The sequence below is a fragment of the Lucilia sericata genome, unplaced genomic scaffold (genome assembly GCF_015586225.1).
Source record: "Lucilia sericata isolate MDLA Ls3-8-SP2 unplaced genomic scaffold, ASM1558622v1 Contig001258F_arrow, whole genome shotgun sequence".
NCBI lineage: Eukaryota > Metazoa > Arthropoda > Insecta > Diptera > Calliphoridae > Lucilia > Lucilia sericata.
The window spans coordinates 65,286-83,551 of NW_023995211.1; the positions used below are offsets into that span (position 1 = coordinate 65,286).

Genomic DNA, 18,266 nt, shown 5'->3' on the forward strand with positions numbered 1-18,266 from the left:
TTTTAATGAAAAATTAATTTTTTAGAAACAAAAAATTTTAGAAAAAAATAATTTTTTTAGAAAAAAAAAATACATTTTTTATAAAAAAAAATTTAGTGAAAAACTGAATTTATAATAAAACAAAACTTAATTTTTAGTTAAAAACTGAATTTTTTAGAAGAAATACATTTTTAGGAAAAATCGTATTTTTATAAAAAATGGCATTCGATTAAAGAAAATCGGGGTTGGGTCAATAATTACGGAAAATTGTTTATTTCAAAAACTCTAAGATATACATACATATGTATGTATACAAGCTCAATAAGAAAAAGGTGTTATTCCAGAAAAAGAGAGAAAATTTCCGGGTCGAAACAAATCACCCTCAAGTTTTTAAGTGGAATTGAAAATTGTTTGTTATTATTATAATTCAGAATGTGTTAACCAATATCTTCATTTTAATAGGTAATTGTTTTTTATATAAAAACAACAATGGAAACATGATTATCTATTTGCCAAACAGATTTGTTCAAGGATCTGTTAACTGCATATACGTTGGTAATTTCATTTCAGTAAAATCACTAGCATCCTTATACATAAAAAAACCCGTAATTTATTGTAGGTAAAGAGAAAAAACCAATTTCCTTTAATAGTAAATTAATAGTAAGAATATGGAATTTAATAATCCAAAATTTTGTAATTCTCAATATCAAGTTTACAAGATTGAAGTTGATAAAATTAAATTCCATATTCAAATGATACGTAGTGTAAATGAAGAATAAATTTGAACCTTGTCATGTTCTAGGTGTGAGCATTGAGATGCTACTCTGAAACATGTATATCGTCACCTGAAACGCAAACGGCCCTAACTAACCAAAAATTCGAAATCGATTTTATTGTTGATTCTTATGTATTGCATCGAAACAAATGTCCACACAAAAAATTGGACTCCTATGACCAACATTATCGATTATATTGACAAAAAACAAAAGACCCTATCTACTAAAACGTATGAATATTGAAGGTAAAAAATGTATCCATTTTTATATACGCCACTGTCAACTATGATAACAAATTATAGGTTTTACTATTAAACAATTTGTTTATTTACTACAAATAAATCGCGTTGATAGAAACAAACTTTTCGATTTTAATAGTTTTTTGCTTCTCCTGTAAACTTTTAAAAATGTTAGATAGGGCCTTTTGCGTTTTAGGTGACTATATGTAACTGGACTAAAAATTATATTTTCAAAGTACTTCTCATATTTACAATAAACTCTATAAAACAGTCATTTTAAAATAAAATAATACAATTACGATGCGTTGTTCATTTAATGTGATTAAAATTTTAACTTAGAAAAAAAACTACACAAAAGATAGTGATAATAACAAAGATGCTAAAAAAAGGAAACTTTATTTTTATTGTTCTTAAAATTTTATATATTTTACAACTGGCGAATAAAACGAGGCATTATTGTTGTTGTTGGTTAATTAAACATTAGAATTTTTAACGGCAGGCATTATTTTCGTAATAAGTGTTTTGAATTCTTTAAAGAAAACACAACTTTTTTGTTGTTTTGATTTGTATCAAACAATTACATACATACGTTGCTTAAATTTATTCTTCCCATTTGTGATGGACCTCGGGCGTTAAATTAACGATTTTAACGTGCACAGCTTGGAATTTTTCCAATTTGGGTGGTATAGCACATAAGCGATAACTGACTTCATCACCCGCCATAGGGACATATTCACCTTCAATGCTGGACAGGCAGGGCGGAACAGGCAGAGGCAGATAAGTGAGGAAATTAATTAGGGATAAATGAATTATATGTATGGTTAAGGTAATTAATGCACAAATTTGAGGCGCAATTTGTTTATCATTTACAAATTTTTTAATGTTTATACATATCTACATATATCTTTGCATATGCATGTATGTATGTATGATTGTATGTAAATTTGTATACTTACTCTGATATGTGACAAAATACTTCGTCCCCACCCGCTTTGGGAGTTATAAAGCCATGACCCTTAGATTGACTGAAAGATTTGACAATACCACTAACAACCGGATTTTCCATAGCACGGGCAGATCTAGTTTAGATGCAGTTTGTTAAGCAAAGGAATAGTGGTGCAATCATATTAATAGGGATTTACTTACGTTGATGCAGTTCTTGTGCGTTTGGTTATAATTGGACTTGGAAGCTGCAAGTTTTGGCTTGGACTGCCACTACTGCTACGGCGATATACTGGTGGCTTACCAGGAGTAAGTTTCTCAGGAGTACTTGGTGTCTCAGACATGTTACGCCTTTTCTATTTTAATCTGTTAAAAAATTGTAAATGGCGTCAGCCGGTCTGTTGCAAATTAAATATTTACTGTTTTTTAAGGTTTTACAGTTTCTAAATTTTAGATTTACTTGCTAATAAATACTTTTAGTTAAATATACTACAATTTTGTGGTAGTTTTTAATTATTTTAATTTCAATAGAAATTAATTAGCAAAAAAATCAGTGCAATTTAATTTTCGCGTTACTTATGAAAGTCACGGTGTTGCCCAAGTTTGTTATTTTAGCTTTTTAAAGTTTTAAAGGGTAACATTGTACGAAAAAAGTACTTTTTTGGGGAAATTTATGGGAACTTTTAGAAATATGTAATAAATAATTTTTAATTTATATGAAAGATTTTACTTGTTATTTAAAGAAATGTAAATATACATATTTCCTCGTTTCTACTACATTGTTTAATAGTTATGGTTCATCAAAACAACATTTACAGCGTATAAAATGGTAGTCCCCAAGAGGTGTCAGAGCTGGATGTACCCAATGAATAATAGGTTGTTCATTATAATTATATAGATAATAAAAAACATTTACAAGTTTATTTGCATATTGAATATACAAAATACATTCTAGTCAAATTTTAACTCGATATAATTATTAATTCATGAGTTATTTACGATTAGGTGACTTTCGAAAGAGGGCTTTATGTGGGAGCTTTGGTTAATTATGGACTGATCAAGAAAACAATTAAAATACCTTGGTCTTGTGCTTACTTTTCTTATATACAGTACCCCGTTTCTGTATTTTTCACATCGAGAAAAATTGTCGGAAAATTTGTGATCATCCTGTATAAAACAGGGCGAACATAAGAAATTTAAATATTTGTTGTTAAATTTTAACGCGTACATTTTGAAAATAAACTGAATAACCCTGTTAAAAAGTGGAAGACCATCATATTTTTATTTTTTTTTTCGATTCGAGAAAAATACAGAAACGAGGCACAGGGTTGAAATTATGTATATTAAAAATATAACATATATTATATAAATAAATTATTAATAAAGATTTTTAGACAGATCATAAATAAATACACAAATGTTCCATTAATATACATATATTTGCATTATATTTTTGAAAATAATGATTTGTATTTCATCATTTTATTTAACGTTTGTATCTTGGAGGTAATTGGTACCAATAGTATTTAGTAATCAGTAATCAAGTTCTTAATGTTACAGCACTACTGCCTCTTTCTCAAAATAATACAACAGAGTCAAAGAATCAAATCAAATGTCTACAAATGTTTGTTATATTTATATAAAACTCAAAATTTTGTTTACAGAATGCTGTTTTTCATTTAAACAAGTGATTAAGTATTAAAGAAAAACTCTTACAACAAATATGTCAACGGAAGAGACAGAAAATGACCATGATTATGCTGCGAGTCGGCTAAGAAGTGATAATGATAGTAGTGATATACGTCCCCGAACTATTCTACGGATAATACGCAATTTTATTTATTTATTTATTTATTCATTCATTCAAGTAATACAAAGCCTTTAAGGCCAATCTAACATATTACTTAGTAATTATCACCTAAGCATAAATAATTAAAATAAAATAAAATTATATATATGTACATATATATATATATATATATATATATATACAATACAAAAATAAATAAATTTTAATCAGATTCTATCAAAATTTTAATGGTTCCCCAACCGTAATGTCAAAAAGCAACAAGAAGAAGTATATAAAAGCAGTAATTTTAAGAAAAAGAATAATGGCCCAAATTAATAGCGACAAAAACCTTCTTTTGCTTGTATTATTTTAAGGTTAAAAAAGCATTATTTGAGGTTAAAAAAAAAGCAGAAAGTTAAGTTAAGGTTAAAGAAAATTATAGTTACATTTCCAAGAAACAAATAACAGTTAATCTTACTTACCAATAATAATTTAATAAGTTTGCAGAAGATATAACAAGCATTATACATATCCAACATTTGTGAAAAAATTTAACAGTTTAAGACGGAAAACATTATTAGAGTGTGAAAAAATACGCAATTCAGCCGGTAAAAAATTCCAACACCGAGCAGTTCGTATCAAAAATGATCTTTCGTAAAATGAATTTGTAATTCTAGGTATTAAAATCTGCGGTCTTCTAATTGATCTACTAAAGGTAAATCTTTTAAACAAGGGTAACGGTCTTCCATTTTTAATAACAGTATGAAAAAAAGTAATACACCGAAGTTTTACAAAATTCTCAAAGCTGCATTTTAAAAATTGTTCAACATATTGTGAAATATGATGTCTCCGCTCAACATTGTAGACAAAACGAACTATCGTATTAACAATGCGGTTTATCCTAGATAAGCCAGTGCCATTAGCTCCTGCCACAACTTCAAGTCCATATAAGACTTGTGACATAAGAAGAGAATAAGCCAGTTTATATCTGATATGAAGAGGATAATGAATATTTATAGAAAAAATTTTCCGTAAAGTGTGCAAAACCTTTGAAACAGTATAACCTATATGCGAACTGAAATTAAGTTTACTATCCAAAATAAATCCTAGGAATTTAAGTTGATCCACAAACTCAATTTTAACACCATCAATAAAAACATCGAAGTTAACATTAAATCTATCCATTGGATTAAAGACAATAGCCTTAGTCTTCAAAGCGTTAATAGACAAATAGTTTCTTACAGACCAGCTAGAGATAGAACGAAGGCAATAATCTATATTAGTACACAAAACATCACTAAAATCACGACTGCAGCTAAACAGTAAAGCAACATCATCTGCATATAAAAACGTTTTGCATATAGTCGTATTAATGAGGCTAGGCAGATCATTAATGTACATATTAAACAATACAGGTCCCAGGACCGAACCTTGAGGAACACCTGATTTAACTCGAACTAAACCCGAATCAACACCATTAAGTCTTACATACTGGGATCTACCTTGAAGATAGGATAAAATAAGTTTACAAGCCGTCATAGAAAATCCAAATTCAAGTCTAAGTTTGTCAATCATCCTCCGAAAATTAATAGAATTAAAAGCCTTCGACAAGTCTAATGAAACAAGTACGCTAAAATGGTCATTATTAATATTTTCTCTGATAGAATCAGTTAGATCAAGAAGGAGAGAAGTGGTATTGTAACCCTGACGAAAAGCATATTGGGAGTGATAGAATTCTATTGTTGTAAAACTCAAAATTTGTTCCTTAATAAGATGTTCCATTACTTTTGAAAGTGCAGGAAGTATAGAAATAGGTCTAAGATCTTCAGGTCCAGTGATAACTTTCGATTTGGGAATCGGAACGACACGAGCCGTCTTCCAACCAGCTGGGAACTTAGAAGTCAACAAAATGGAGTTGAATAAGTGAATCAATAAATCAGATACATAAGGAAATATTAATTTAATGAACCGAATAGAAACGCCATCAGTCCCAGTAGAATTTGATCGCACTTTATTTAAAGCAATTAAAACTTCAGATTCATCAACACATCGAAATGACACCCCACTATCCGGAAATTGAATATTCTCTATAGAAAAACTTGTATCATCTACTCCATAGTTTACAAAATAATCATTAATAACATTAACATCCAAATTAGAAGACTGATCATCATCACCAAGACACCCAACATTCCTAAGCACTCTCCATATACCCGGTCCATCAAGATTACTAAATAATTTCGAAAAATATCGCCTTTTTTCAACACGAATAACTCTTTTTGCTTTATTGCGATGTTTGCAAAATATCTTCCAATTCAGAGCAGTTTTATTTTTCCTGTATGCTAGAAAAGCCAAGTCTCTTAAAGATTTTGCTAAAACAACTTTATTGGACGTCATCCAAACATCATTATCAAATTTGATTTTTTTTTTTAACTACAGGCACAAAAAGCAATAATGATTGAAAAAGAGAGCATAAACTAGAGCATATTAAGTCCACATCACTGGAAGCATAAATTACAGATGTATCAAAATCAGACAAAAACCTTATAACACCATCCCAATCAATTCCATTATAATTAAGGTATTCAATATATTCATTTACATGACTTATATTAAAACCAAAACAGGCACATATTACAGCATGATGGGATAATGCAGGGTATTGATATTGATCCGAATATCGCAATTCCAAACTATCAGTAATCAACATATAATCAATTAGAGATGTAGAGCGATGAGAGATATCAAAGTGGGTTGGTTTGCAATTATGTATTATACTGAGCCCCAAACCTGAACATAGGGAACGAAAAATTACTGACTTCGAGGTGTCAAATAAATTATAATTAAAATCACCAACAATAATCACGTTGGAGTAAGTGGAAAGAAGCTGAAAATGTTCAGATTCGAAGGTATCAATGTCACCGTAAGGCAGATAAACCACACCAAACAGAATCTTCAAGTTGTTAAAATAAATTTCTAAAAACAATGACTCACAAACTCCAGGTAGAGTTGTTTTAAATACAATCTTAAATTTCAAATTGGAGCAGTGATTCTGGACAATCGACGTCGGGTAACTCGGATCATAATTATATAAGTGTTTTTACAGGGGCTAGCGTAAGCGGGAGTAATCTGACTATAAATGCCTCTGGAGGTACGATGGAAAGTGATAATGATATATTCTATGATGACGATGATGATGATGGTGGTGGTGGAGACGACGATGCTGCTAATGAGATCATGAATTCCAACTCATCTACCATAACTTTTGAAACAGGTAAAGTCTTGAAAGACGAACAAGTAGAGACAATATCGACCATTTTGCAAATCTTGCTAGTAAAGGGATACATTTAGTTATATGTATGCCATTAAGACAATATTTTTTACCAAATGTCTATTTTTTATGTTTGTACTATTTTTTGCACAAAAATTACAGTTTACTTTTATTCATACTGTAGGTCGGAACTTAAGCTTGTTTAAATTAGTAGATTAAAAAGTTTTTATTTTTATTAGATAATAGATCAGAAGATTCGATTAGCACGGTGACAACCATATCCTCCGATCAAACACATTCCGAACAGTCCAGTTCGTCTGAACAAACTAATTTCTCAGAGCAAACTAGTGATTCCATGTCATCGAGATCTGTGCAATCCGAAGCAGGTAGAATGGAAACGTACACAATTAATATGCAATAACATATTTATATAATTTTCGTATTTTAATTGTAGCCTCCATAGAAGAAAATCCTCAGCCAGTTGTTGATGCTGCTTCAAATGCTCTTGAAATTCAACCAGTTGCCAACGTAAATATGAATTCCAACAATGAAGTAATAAATTTAGACTCTCCTTCACCACCTAAAAAGCGAAAACGTTTATCGTTAGAGGCGAGTGCCATCAGTTGCACTCCCAAAGTAAAAGCCAGAAACGAAAATGATTTGGACGATGAAGACGATGGCTTAACATGTCCCATTTGTTTGGATAATTGGGAAATGTCGGGGGAACATCGACTTGCATCGCTTAAGTGTGGCCATTTGTTTGGCGATTCCTGCATACGTCGTTGGCTGCAGGAGAGTTCTCGTCAGTCGGGACAAAAGGTGTGCCCGCAATGTAAAACAAAGGCACATGCCAAAGACATACGCTATTTATATGCAAAACGTTTAAGAGCCATAGACCGCAGTGAAGAGCACCGTATGCGTGAACAGCTGACTGAAGTACAAAGTAAAGCACAAAGTTTGACATTGGAATTGGCAACTTTAAAGATGTCATATGCTCAGGTAACGCAAAAACTAAAGGCATTAGAATCTGACAATGATTCACTCAATGTTTTGCTGAGAAATGGTGGCGGCTCCGCTTCTAACTTTCCAAAAATTGTAGCTCGAAAAGCTTCGTTAATGTATAAATTGTTTATGGAACGTAATATTGAGATATCAAGAGAGCCTGGTTGTCGTGTTCTGACTTATGCCAAGGAACATACCGCTTTAATAGTTTCTCAAAAGAGCATCCAGAATCTATTTCCCGGCTATGGTTTAAGATTTGTCGATACAATTTCCTTTAAACCAACTAATTTTCTACATACTTCCCTTAAGCTAGTGAGAGATATAAGTCTATCTGATGACCAGCAGTTACTAGCGGCCGCAAGCATGGAGTCAAAGGTAAAACTATTTGATTTGCGCACTCTTTCAGTGGCGGCAACATTTAAGCCGGCGGAGAAACCATTATGGTCCTGTTCTTTAGGGCGCAGAGATAGTGAGCACTTTCTCTACCTTGGCTCTCAGCAAGGCAGCATTTATGTGTATGACACACGTTTGCCAGATACAATTTTGAGCGAACATCAAGCCGAAGGAGATTTTAGCCCCGTGATACAAGTAGCTTCAATACCATCCAGTCAATTATTTCCTTGTGGTGGATTTCTGGTGTGCAAACTTACATCTTTGTGGTTTTATGAACATACGGGAGGTGTGACACGCTCAACGCGTCTAGCTATAGAAGGACGTTTTATTTCCATGGATTTTAATGCCGCCCAATTTAGTCTACTAGTACAAACAAGGAGTTGTGCCCGTTATCCTCGCGCGCGTTATATACTAGGAAAACTTAATAAAATCAATAGCGTTCCAGTGTATGAAATACAAGTTACATTCTTCGCATCCACCAACAGTCCCGTGATGGCTCGTTGTTCCCAAATCACCGTGGATTCAAATACACTAGTAGCGTCGTATATACAAGATTCAAAATTATTATCATTATATGATGCTAATCGTGAGCAGTGCATACAATCATTGCCAGCGCAAGATATAATTTATGATACTTGCCCCATATACACAAAAGATTTTACCTATTTGGCCGCCTTAACCGAAACCAAATGCAGACTATACAAATTAAACTCTACCTAAAGGATATTTCCATTACTTAATACTATTAATTACTACTCCTTGTTTTTTTATTAATATATGTAAGTGTTTAAATTTAAACAAACAAAAATGATAAATGTATAGGTATTTTTTTATTATCAAACCAAATTTGTGAATGTAAGATATATACAGTGTCTCTCATAAGTATTCGAATTTAGGTATAATATGAAAAGAAACCAAATTTAATAATATATTTTGAATGCAAAATTCATAACTTAATTTGTTAAATTGTCTAGACAGTCCTTAGCTTTGATATCACACTTTTTAAAACTTTAAAAATTCACATTTACTTAAATTAATTTAGCTTTATTTAAAAAAAGTCCATAAAATTACCTCACAAAAGTATACGAATTTTTCCTGTATTTCATATTTGACTATATTATACGAAACACAAAAATTAGAATCGAATGTTTTTTTGCTAAAAATTGTTTTAAGGGGTAACTATCAACCGAATGGATATACTTTTGGCCCATTTGGTCCACAATTTTGGGGCATTTGTGCCATCTTTTCATGTAATATCATTAAAATGGCGATTTTTGACAATATTTGTATTTTTTCTCCTTTTTCCCAGAGATAAAACCAAAATTTGTTATTGGGATTTAATATACCCCTTGGGGTATCTAAAAACAATATTTTTTGTTACAAGAATCTGTATTTAAACGTTCCAATATATATTATTGGAATCATTCTTCTATCGCTAATTCAATTTATTGGATCTCAAGTCCATTTTTATAATACCAGGGTCAAAAATTTTCGGGGAAACTTGTCTTCTATATATTGTTTTAGATATCAGCTGTTATACATTTAAAGTCTTCAATATATTGTGGAAGTGTACAATTCCAAAGCATGCCTCGAAGAAACGCCATACAATATAGTGGAATCATTCTTTTTATAACCAATGGCCTCTAGGCTGAATGTCGCCATATCATTATGGTCTAACTCAAAAATATTGATATCTGTTTAAATATTATCTACTATGATCAAAATAAACCCAAAATTTTGGACATACAGCGTTGTTGTAATGGGCAACATAATCGTGAATGTTATGAGTAAAAACTGAAATCTACTGTATAGGATGACGTTTTGTTAAGGCATGTTTTGGAGTTGTATACCACTACGATGCTTTGAAAATTTAAAATATATTAGTGCTAATATCTACAATAATATAATAATAGCCAACTTTGTCGGAAAATATCGATCCTAGTGATACGAAAAGGCTCTTAAGATCCAGATAATTCAATTAGAAACAGAAAAACGATACCAAAAATATATCTTGGAATGTTTAAATACAGGTCCTTATAACAAAAATTATTATTTTTAGATACCTACCTCAAGGAATCTATTAAATCCCAATATTAAATTTTGGGTTTATCTCTGGAAAAAGAGATAAAAAATGGCAAATATGGTCAAAAATCGTCATTTTAATGATATTATATGAAAAGATGGTACAAATGCCCCAAAATTGTGGGCCAAATGGGGCAAAAATATATCCTTTCGATTGATAGTAACCTCTTGAAACAATTTTAAGCAAAAAGACCATTCGATTCTAATTTTTATGTTTCGTAAAATATGGTCAAATATGAAATACAGGAAAAATTCGTATACTTTTGTGAAGTAATTTTATGGACTTTTTTTTAAAAAAGTTAAATTTATTTAAGTAAATGTAAATTATCCAAATTTTAAGGAGTGTGATATTAAACCTTAAGACTCTCTAGACAATATATCAAATTTAATTATTAATTTTACACACAATAAATATTATTAAATTATGTTTCCTTTAAAAGTACACCTAAACTCGAATACTTATGTGAGACACTGTATATCGGGTTCGATTGAAATATTTTTGTTGCTGCTACATCGATATGACATTTAAAATCCTACCCATATTTTCCTAATACATTTTGTATACAAAATTCTAGATCAATAATGTAAGAAATCTCATTTTCCCTTAATATATATGGTGTGTAAAAATTATTTTTATTTCGTATTGTTTTTTGAATGCTGCTAAGGGTTTCAAAATTATTGAAATATAATAGAAGTCAAAAAGTCGAACTTTTCATCATGCCAGGATGCACTAAGTAATGTGCAATCATTACTTATTACATCATGCTTTACAGAATTGTTTATGGATACTCTGAACTTATACTAATTTCTATCGCATTAAATTACAATTGCGAGGGAATCACATAAATATTGCAAAATGTGAAGTCGTTTTCAATTGAAGCCAATTAGTTGGATGTAAAGCCCCCTTCACACGAGCACACAAGTAATATGATCTGTCAAAATTTTGTGTAGAAGAGAACGGATGGGATCGTCTAAACGCAATATGTAATGAAACCATCACACATTGAGAGAAAATACGGATGAAAAATTTGACAGTCGTATGGCTCTCTTCATTTTTTGAAATGATTCAAAAAACAAGCAAGTCGCATTAGATCAGGGATGTATTTTTATGTAAACACATACAAAAAAAGTGAAACAGCTGTTCCATCTTACTTTGTTATTGTTTTATACCAATCGTGTAAACACAAAAAATATAAATCATACGACTTTTATTCTCTTTTTTGTCATACGGATGGAATTTTATTTTACTTTTTCATTAGACTTCCCTACAAGAACAGTGACAGTCATTTCCCTACAAGAACAGTGACAGTCATTTGACCGGTCATTTGACTGACACTACTGAAGGAAATATCGATCATTGCGTAGAACAAAGTTTCTATCAAGTTCTTAAGGGCAATATGAAAAACTTGATGGAAACTTTCCTGTCCATGTGATCTTGCATCACCCTCGCACTTATGAATTATATCGACTGTAACACATATATTTGAGCTGCTCACTCTTTTGATGTTTAGTAATCAAGGATGATATAAATATTAGTCACGATTGACTGATCATGCTTGATGGATATATCCATCACAGTTAACAAATAAAAAATGATGTATTAATCGGTCATTGTTGACTAATCATACTTGATGAATATATCCGTCAAAACTGACGGCTATATCAATTTATAATAAAACACAATTTATTAATATTTTAAGATATAAATTTTTTTAATTTTATTAATATAGTAAGCATATACATAAATTAACAATCATTTCACCATTTTACATACCTCGCAGAATCTTAAATCCTCTGATGCTCTTTTTAATTTGTGGAAATAAGTAAGTCTGCAAAGAAATACATATAAATATCGAAATATAAAAATCAAAAGTAAGTATTCATGTTACCATAGATTGATTAAACTCCAAAGTGTTTATCTTCAACTCCACTTCCTGCACTTTTTTTAAATTCAGTTTATAATAATTCTCTTTATTTTTAATAATTTATAGACTTTGTAAATTTTTGTAATTTTTCGCTTCTTGATCTTTGGCTTTCGCAGAAATAATGAATTTATAACGACGAACAATACAACTCTGAAACACAGTGACAGTCATTTGATCGGTCATTTGACTGTCATTGTTGATGGTAATATAAAATTTAATAAAATATTATTCAAAATGTAGTTGTTTCACTCTTGCGTATGCAAATGCAACCTTATACCACACGTTTGGCACAGTGTCGGTCATTTTACCAGTCATTTGGCTGTCATTGTTGATGGAATTATAATTTTTTTTATAGAATTCTCTAAAAAAAATCTGCAAGTGTGTTAGTAAAATAATTTTGTATGTGTTAGTTTCGGTCATTCATTTCTTGTAGGGTTGACTGACACTACTGAAGGAAATATCGATCATTGCGTAGAACAAAGTTTCTATCAAGTTCTTAAGGGCAATATGAAAAACTTGATGGAAACTTTTGTGTACATGTGATCTTTCATCACACTCGCACTTATGAATTATATCGATTTTAACACATATATTTGAGCTGCTCACTCTTTTGATGATTAGTAATCAAGGATGATATAAATATTAGTCACGATTGACTGATCATGCTTGATGGATATATCCATCACAGTTAACAAATAAAAAATGATGTATTAATCGGTCATTGTTGACTAATCATACTTGATGAATATATCCGTCAAAACTGACGGCTATACCAATTTATAATAAAACACAATTTATTAATATTTTAAGATATCTATTTTTTTTAATTTTATTAATATAGTAAGCATATACATAAATTAGCAATCATTTCACCATTTTACATACCTCGCAGAATCTTAAATTCTCTGATTCTCCTTTTAATTTGTGGAAATAAGTTGTCTGTAAAGAAATACATATAAATATCGAAATATAAAAATCAAAAGTAAGTATTCATGTTACCATAGATTGATTAAACTCCAAAGTGTTTATCTTCAGCTCCACTTCCTGCACTTTTTTTAAATTCAGTTTATAATAATTCTCTTTATTTTTAATAATTTATAGACTTTGTAAATTTTTTAATTTTTCGCTTCTTGAACTTTGGCTTTCGCAGAAATAATGAATTTATAACGACGAAAAATACAACTCTGAAACACAGTGACAGTCATTTGATCGGTCATTTGACTGTCATTGTTGATGGAAATATAAATTTTAATAAAATATTAATCAAAATATAGTTGTTTCACTCTTGCGTATGCAAATGCAACCTTATACCACACGTTTGGTACAATGTCGGTCATTTTACCGGTCATTTGGCTGTCATTGTTGATGGAATTATACATTTTTTTTATAGAATTCTCTAAAAAAATCTACAAGTGTGTTAGTAAAATAATTTTGTATGTGTTAGTTTCGGTCATTCATTTCTTGTAGGGTTGTATGTAAAGTGTGACCGTGTGAAGGGCCCTTAAACGATTAAATATGGCAACTACGTTGGGTGGCATCATTGTAATAATTGTGAATTAAATGAAATGACGTGGAATATTCTTGTGTGAACGATTTGTATCAGAAAAATTAAGAAAAAAAGAAAATTTGTTCACGTCGATATTTACGAACAAAAGTTGTTAACACAATAGAGAAAAAAGTACTTTATATTTGTGCAAAAGTTAATAGGTAAATTACTTGAAAAATGTTGACCAACTTTGAGTCGAAATCGGCCCGTGTAAAGGGCTTATCTTTTCATCCAAAACGACCATGGATTCTCGTAAGTTTACATAGTGGTGTAATTCAATTGTGGGATTATCGCATGCACACTCTGCTGGAGAAGTTCGACGAACACGATGGCCCAGTACGTGGCGTAGCATTCCATCAGCAAATGCCATTGTTCGTTTCCGGTGGTGATGATTACAAAATCAAAGTGTGGAATTATAAACAACGTCGTTGCATCTTCACGTTGCTGGCTCATTTGGATTATGTGCGTACGGTGGCATTCCATCATGAATATCCTTGGATACTTAGTGCTTCTGACGATCAGACCATACGTATTTGGAATTGGCAATCGCGTAACTGTATTTGTGTGTTGACGGGTCACAATCACTACGTGATGTGTGCTCAGTTCCACCCAACTGAAGATCAAATTGTTTCGGCTTCATTAGATCAAACAGTACGTGTTTGGGATATATCGGGTCTTCGTAAGAAAAATGTCGCTCCCGGTCCTGGCGGTTTGGATGATCACCTTAAGGGTCACCCAGGTACTGCTGATTTATTTGGACAAGCAGATGCTGTCGTTAAGCATGTATTGGAAGGTCATGATCGTGGTGTAAACTGGGCCAGTTTCCATCCAACATTGCCTCTAATTGTTTCGGGCGCCGATGATCGTTTGGTTAAGCTATGGCGTATGAATGAATATAAAGCCTGGGAAGTCGATACATGCCGTGGTCATTATAACAATGTTTCCTGTGTTCTTTTTCATCCACGTCAAGATCTTATAATTTCCAATGGCGAAGATCGTAGTATCCGTGTTTGGGACATGACAAAACGCCAGTGTTTGTACACGTTCCGCCGTGATGGAGAGCGTTTTTGGGTTTTAACCGCACATCCCACATTGAATTTGTTTGCTGCTGGTCATGACGGAGGTGAGTTAATTATTTTTAAGTTAAAATCTTAATGAACTAAACCAGATTTTATTCCTTTTAGGTATGGTTGTTTTTAAGTTGGAACGTGAACGCCCTGCATATGCCGTACACGGCAACATTCTTTATTATGTAAAAGAACGTTTTCTACGCAAATTGGACTTTACCACCACCAAGGATACCGTTGTTATGCAATTGCGCGGTGGCGGTAAATCACCGGTGCACAGCATGTCTTATAACCCTGCTTTAAATGCTGTCCTCGTCTGTACACGCACCAACAACTTGGAAAATAGCACTTATGATTTGTGTCAAATTCCCAAAGATGCTGAATCTCAAAGTGAAAATGACAGTAAACGTTCGTCGGGTATAACAGCCATATGGGTGGCCCGCAATCGTTTTGCTGTTCTCGATCGTAATCAGCAACTTGTTATTAAAAACTTTAAAAATGAGGTCACTAAAAAGATACCAACCTTCTGTGAAGAGATCTTCTATGCCGGTACTGGAATGTTGCTGATCCGCGATCCAGAGTATGTAACGCTTTATGAAGTTCAACGTTTGGTATCTGTGGGCAGTATTAAGCTGGCTAAATGTCGCTATGTTGTCTGGTCTCCTGACATGTCATTGGTAGCTCTGTTGTGTAAACATTCGGTTACTATTTGTGATAGACGTTTGCAGTATTTGTGTACGATACAGGAGAACTGTCGTGTCAAATCCGGCGCTTGGGATGATTCGGGCGTATTTATTTACACCACCAGCAATCACATTAAATACGCTTTGACAAATGGTGATCATGGTATTATTCGCACACTTGACTTGCCCATATATTTGACTCGAGTCAAAGGCAACCAAGTATTCTGTTTGGATCGTGAGTGTCGCACTCGTGTGTTGCATATTGACCCAACTGAATATAAATTTAAATTGGCCCTTATCAACCGTAAATACGACGAAGTATTGCATATGGTGCGAAATGCTCGTTTGGTTGGTCAAAGTATTATTGCCTATTTGCAACAGAAGGGCTATCCAGAGGTGGCCCTTCATTTCGTAAAAGACGAGAAGACACGTTTTGGTTTAGCTCTCGAATGTGGTAATATTGAAATAGCTTTAGAAGCCGCAAAAGCTCTCGATGATAAGGAATGTTGGGACAGACTCGGCCAGGCTGCGCTTCTGCAGGGCAATCATCAAATTGTGGAGATGTGTTATCAACGTACCAAGAATTTCGACAAATTAAGTTTCCTTTATCTCATCACTGGCAACTTGGAGAAACTTCGTAAAATGAATAAGATTGCAGAGATTAGAAAGGATGTGTCTGCTCAGTATCAAGGAGCTCTTCTCTTGGGCGATGTCAAAGAACGCGTTAATGTTTTAAAGAATTGCGGCCAGATGTCCTTGGCATACCTAACTGCAGCTACACATGGTCTTGATGAGCAGGCAGCTGCCTTAGGCGAAGTTATTGCTCAAGAGGGCAATACTTTGCCCGAAGTAAATCCAAATGCTACATTACTGAAGCCACCCGTACCAATACAACAGGTTGAAACCAACTGGCCTTTGCTCAGTGTATCCAAGGGCTTCTTTGAAGGCGCCATGTTGACGCGTGCAGGTACTAGTGCCACCGCCAGACAAGCTCTCAATGTTAATGCTGATGCAGCCTTGGATGTTTCTGCTGGCGATGGTTGGGGTGCCGATGCTGACTTGGGTCTAGACGATGATGGCGATGATGAGATGCAAGATGCTCTTAATACAGAAGATGGTGGTGAAGGCGTTGGTGAAGAAGGCGCTGGCTGGGATGTAGGCGATGATGATTTGGTAGTGCCAGAAGAGTTGGCTTCGAAAATTAAAGCCTCTGCTCTTGACAGTGGCTATTATGCTGCTCCTAACAGGGGACAATCTCCACCACAACACTGGGCAAACCACTCGCCTTTAGTGTTGGATCATATTAAGGCCGGATCATTTGAAACTGCATTCCGTTTGCTCAACGAACAACTGGGCATAGTAAACTTTAAGCCTTTCAAAACGCTCTTTATGCAAAACTACAGTTGCTCTAAAACCAGTTTTACCGCCATGCCCAATTTACAGCCATTGACAGCTTATCCTTTACGCAACTATGCCGAGACTAATGCCAAACAACAACGCCCTGCATTGGGCATAAAGTTAAATGATTTGGTGCAAAGACTTCAGGCTGGTTATCAATTGACCACTGGTGGAAAATTCTCAGAAGCTGTCGAAAAATTCCATTCGATATTAATAAGCATTCCCTTCTTGGTCGTTGAAACAAAACAAGACATAGCTGAAGCCCAACAATTGCTTAAGATCTGTGCTGAGTACATTTTGGGTCTTAAAATGGAAACCGTACGTAAAGGTTTACCCAAATCAACATTGGAAGAACAGAAGAGATTATGTGAAATGGCTGCCTACTTTACACATTGCAAACTACAGCCTGTACATCAAATTCTCACCCTACGCACAGCCCTCAATATGTTCTTCAAATTGAAAAACTACAAGACAGCTGCCTCATTTGCTAGACGTCTATTAGAATTAGGACCACGTCCCGAGGTAGCTCAACAAGTCCGTAAGATTCTACAGGCTTGTGAAGTTAATCCCGTTGATGAACATCACCTGCAATATGAAGAATTTAATCCATTCAGCATATGTGGTATAAGCTTTAAACCCTTGTATCGTGGTAAACCCGAAGTGAACTGTCCCTTCTGTGGAGCCTCATACGATCCTCAATATAAGAACCAGATTTGCACCGTCTGTGAAGTGAGCCAAATTGGCAAGGATTGTATAGGATTAAGGATATCGAATCTTCAATTTCGTTAGATTATTATAAACAACTTTAATTTTTATTCATGTTTCAAACAATAATTATTTTATAAAAAAAAAACTTTTTTCGACTAACATTGTTGCAATGATCGACTATGAAACGATTCCACACTATAATAAAGTGTCCATATAATTTTTTCTTAAAAAAATAATAAATATACTACATAATAATTAAATAATCAGTATTTATTTTTTGTTTAATTTTCAAACGATCTATAAAAATCCCAAATAAAGATGTTAGACAATTAAAAACAATAATAAAAAACGATATTTTTAATTAAATTATACAAATATTTGTATTGAAAAAACAATTTTTAGAAAAATAGCAAATTTTGAAATCTAATTTTTAGTAAAAAATTTAAATCTATTTTAAATCAAAACT

General features: G+C 32.8%; 3 protein-coding genes across 7 annotated transcripts; 2 read left to right on the plus strand and 1 right to left on the minus strand.

Moving 5' to 3' along the window:
- Positions 1–1,353: 1,353 nt before the first annotated feature.
- LOC119610647 (cold shock domain-containing protein CG9705) lies at positions 1,354–2,576 on the minus strand. 3 transcript variants are annotated; one of them, XM_037965958.1, is made up of 4 exons: positions 2,513–2,576; positions 2,141–2,302; positions 1,951–2,073; positions 1,354–1,739 (listed from the first exon to the last, which is right to left on the minus strand). In XM_037965958.1, the coding sequence occupies exons 2-4, from the start codon at positions 2,278–2,280 to the stop codon at positions 1,595–1,597; spliced, it is 408 nt and encodes a 135-aa protein (XP_037821886.1). In that variant the 5' UTR covers positions 2,281–2,302; positions 2,513–2,576; the 3' UTR covers positions 1,354–1,594. The 3 variants fall into 3 exon arrangements, with proteins under 3 accessions (XP_037821886.1, XP_037821885.1, XP_037821884.1); XM_037965957.1 differs by having other exon boundaries at positions 2,375–2,561; XM_037965956.1 differs by having other exon boundaries at positions 2,397–2,558.
- Positions 2,577–3,483: 907 nt separating this feature from the next.
- LOC119610643 (E3 ubiquitin-protein ligase RFWD3) lies at positions 3,484–10,163 on the plus strand. 3 transcript variants are annotated; one of them, XM_037965951.1, is made up of 4 exons: positions 3,484–3,843; positions 6,832–6,999; positions 7,236–7,382; positions 7,451–10,163. In XM_037965951.1, the coding sequence occupies exons 2-4, from the start codon at positions 6,882–6,884 to the stop codon at positions 9,109–9,111; spliced, it is 1,926 nt and encodes a 641-aa protein (XP_037821879.1). In that variant the 5' UTR covers positions 3,484–3,843; positions 6,832–6,881; the 3' UTR covers positions 9,112–10,163. The 3 variants fall into 3 exon arrangements, with proteins under 3 accessions (XP_037821879.1, XP_037821878.1, XP_037821880.1); XM_037965950.1 differs by having other exon boundaries at positions 3,484–3,768; positions 6,763–6,999; XM_037965952.1 differs by lacking the exon at positions 3,484–3,843 and adding an exon at positions 4,307–4,440.
- Positions 10,164–13,932: 3,769 nt separating this feature from the next.
- On the plus strand, positions 13,933–18,069 carry LOC119610641 (coatomer subunit alpha). Its single transcript, XM_037965947.1, has 2 exons — positions 13,933–15,067; positions 15,129–18,069. Exons 1-2 carry the CDS (start codon positions 14,122–14,124, stop codon positions 17,879–17,881), a joined length of 3,699 nt encoding a protein of 1,232 aa, XP_037821875.1. The 5' UTR covers positions 13,933–14,121; the 3' UTR covers positions 17,882–18,069.
- Positions 18,070–18,266: the final 197 nt, after the last annotated feature.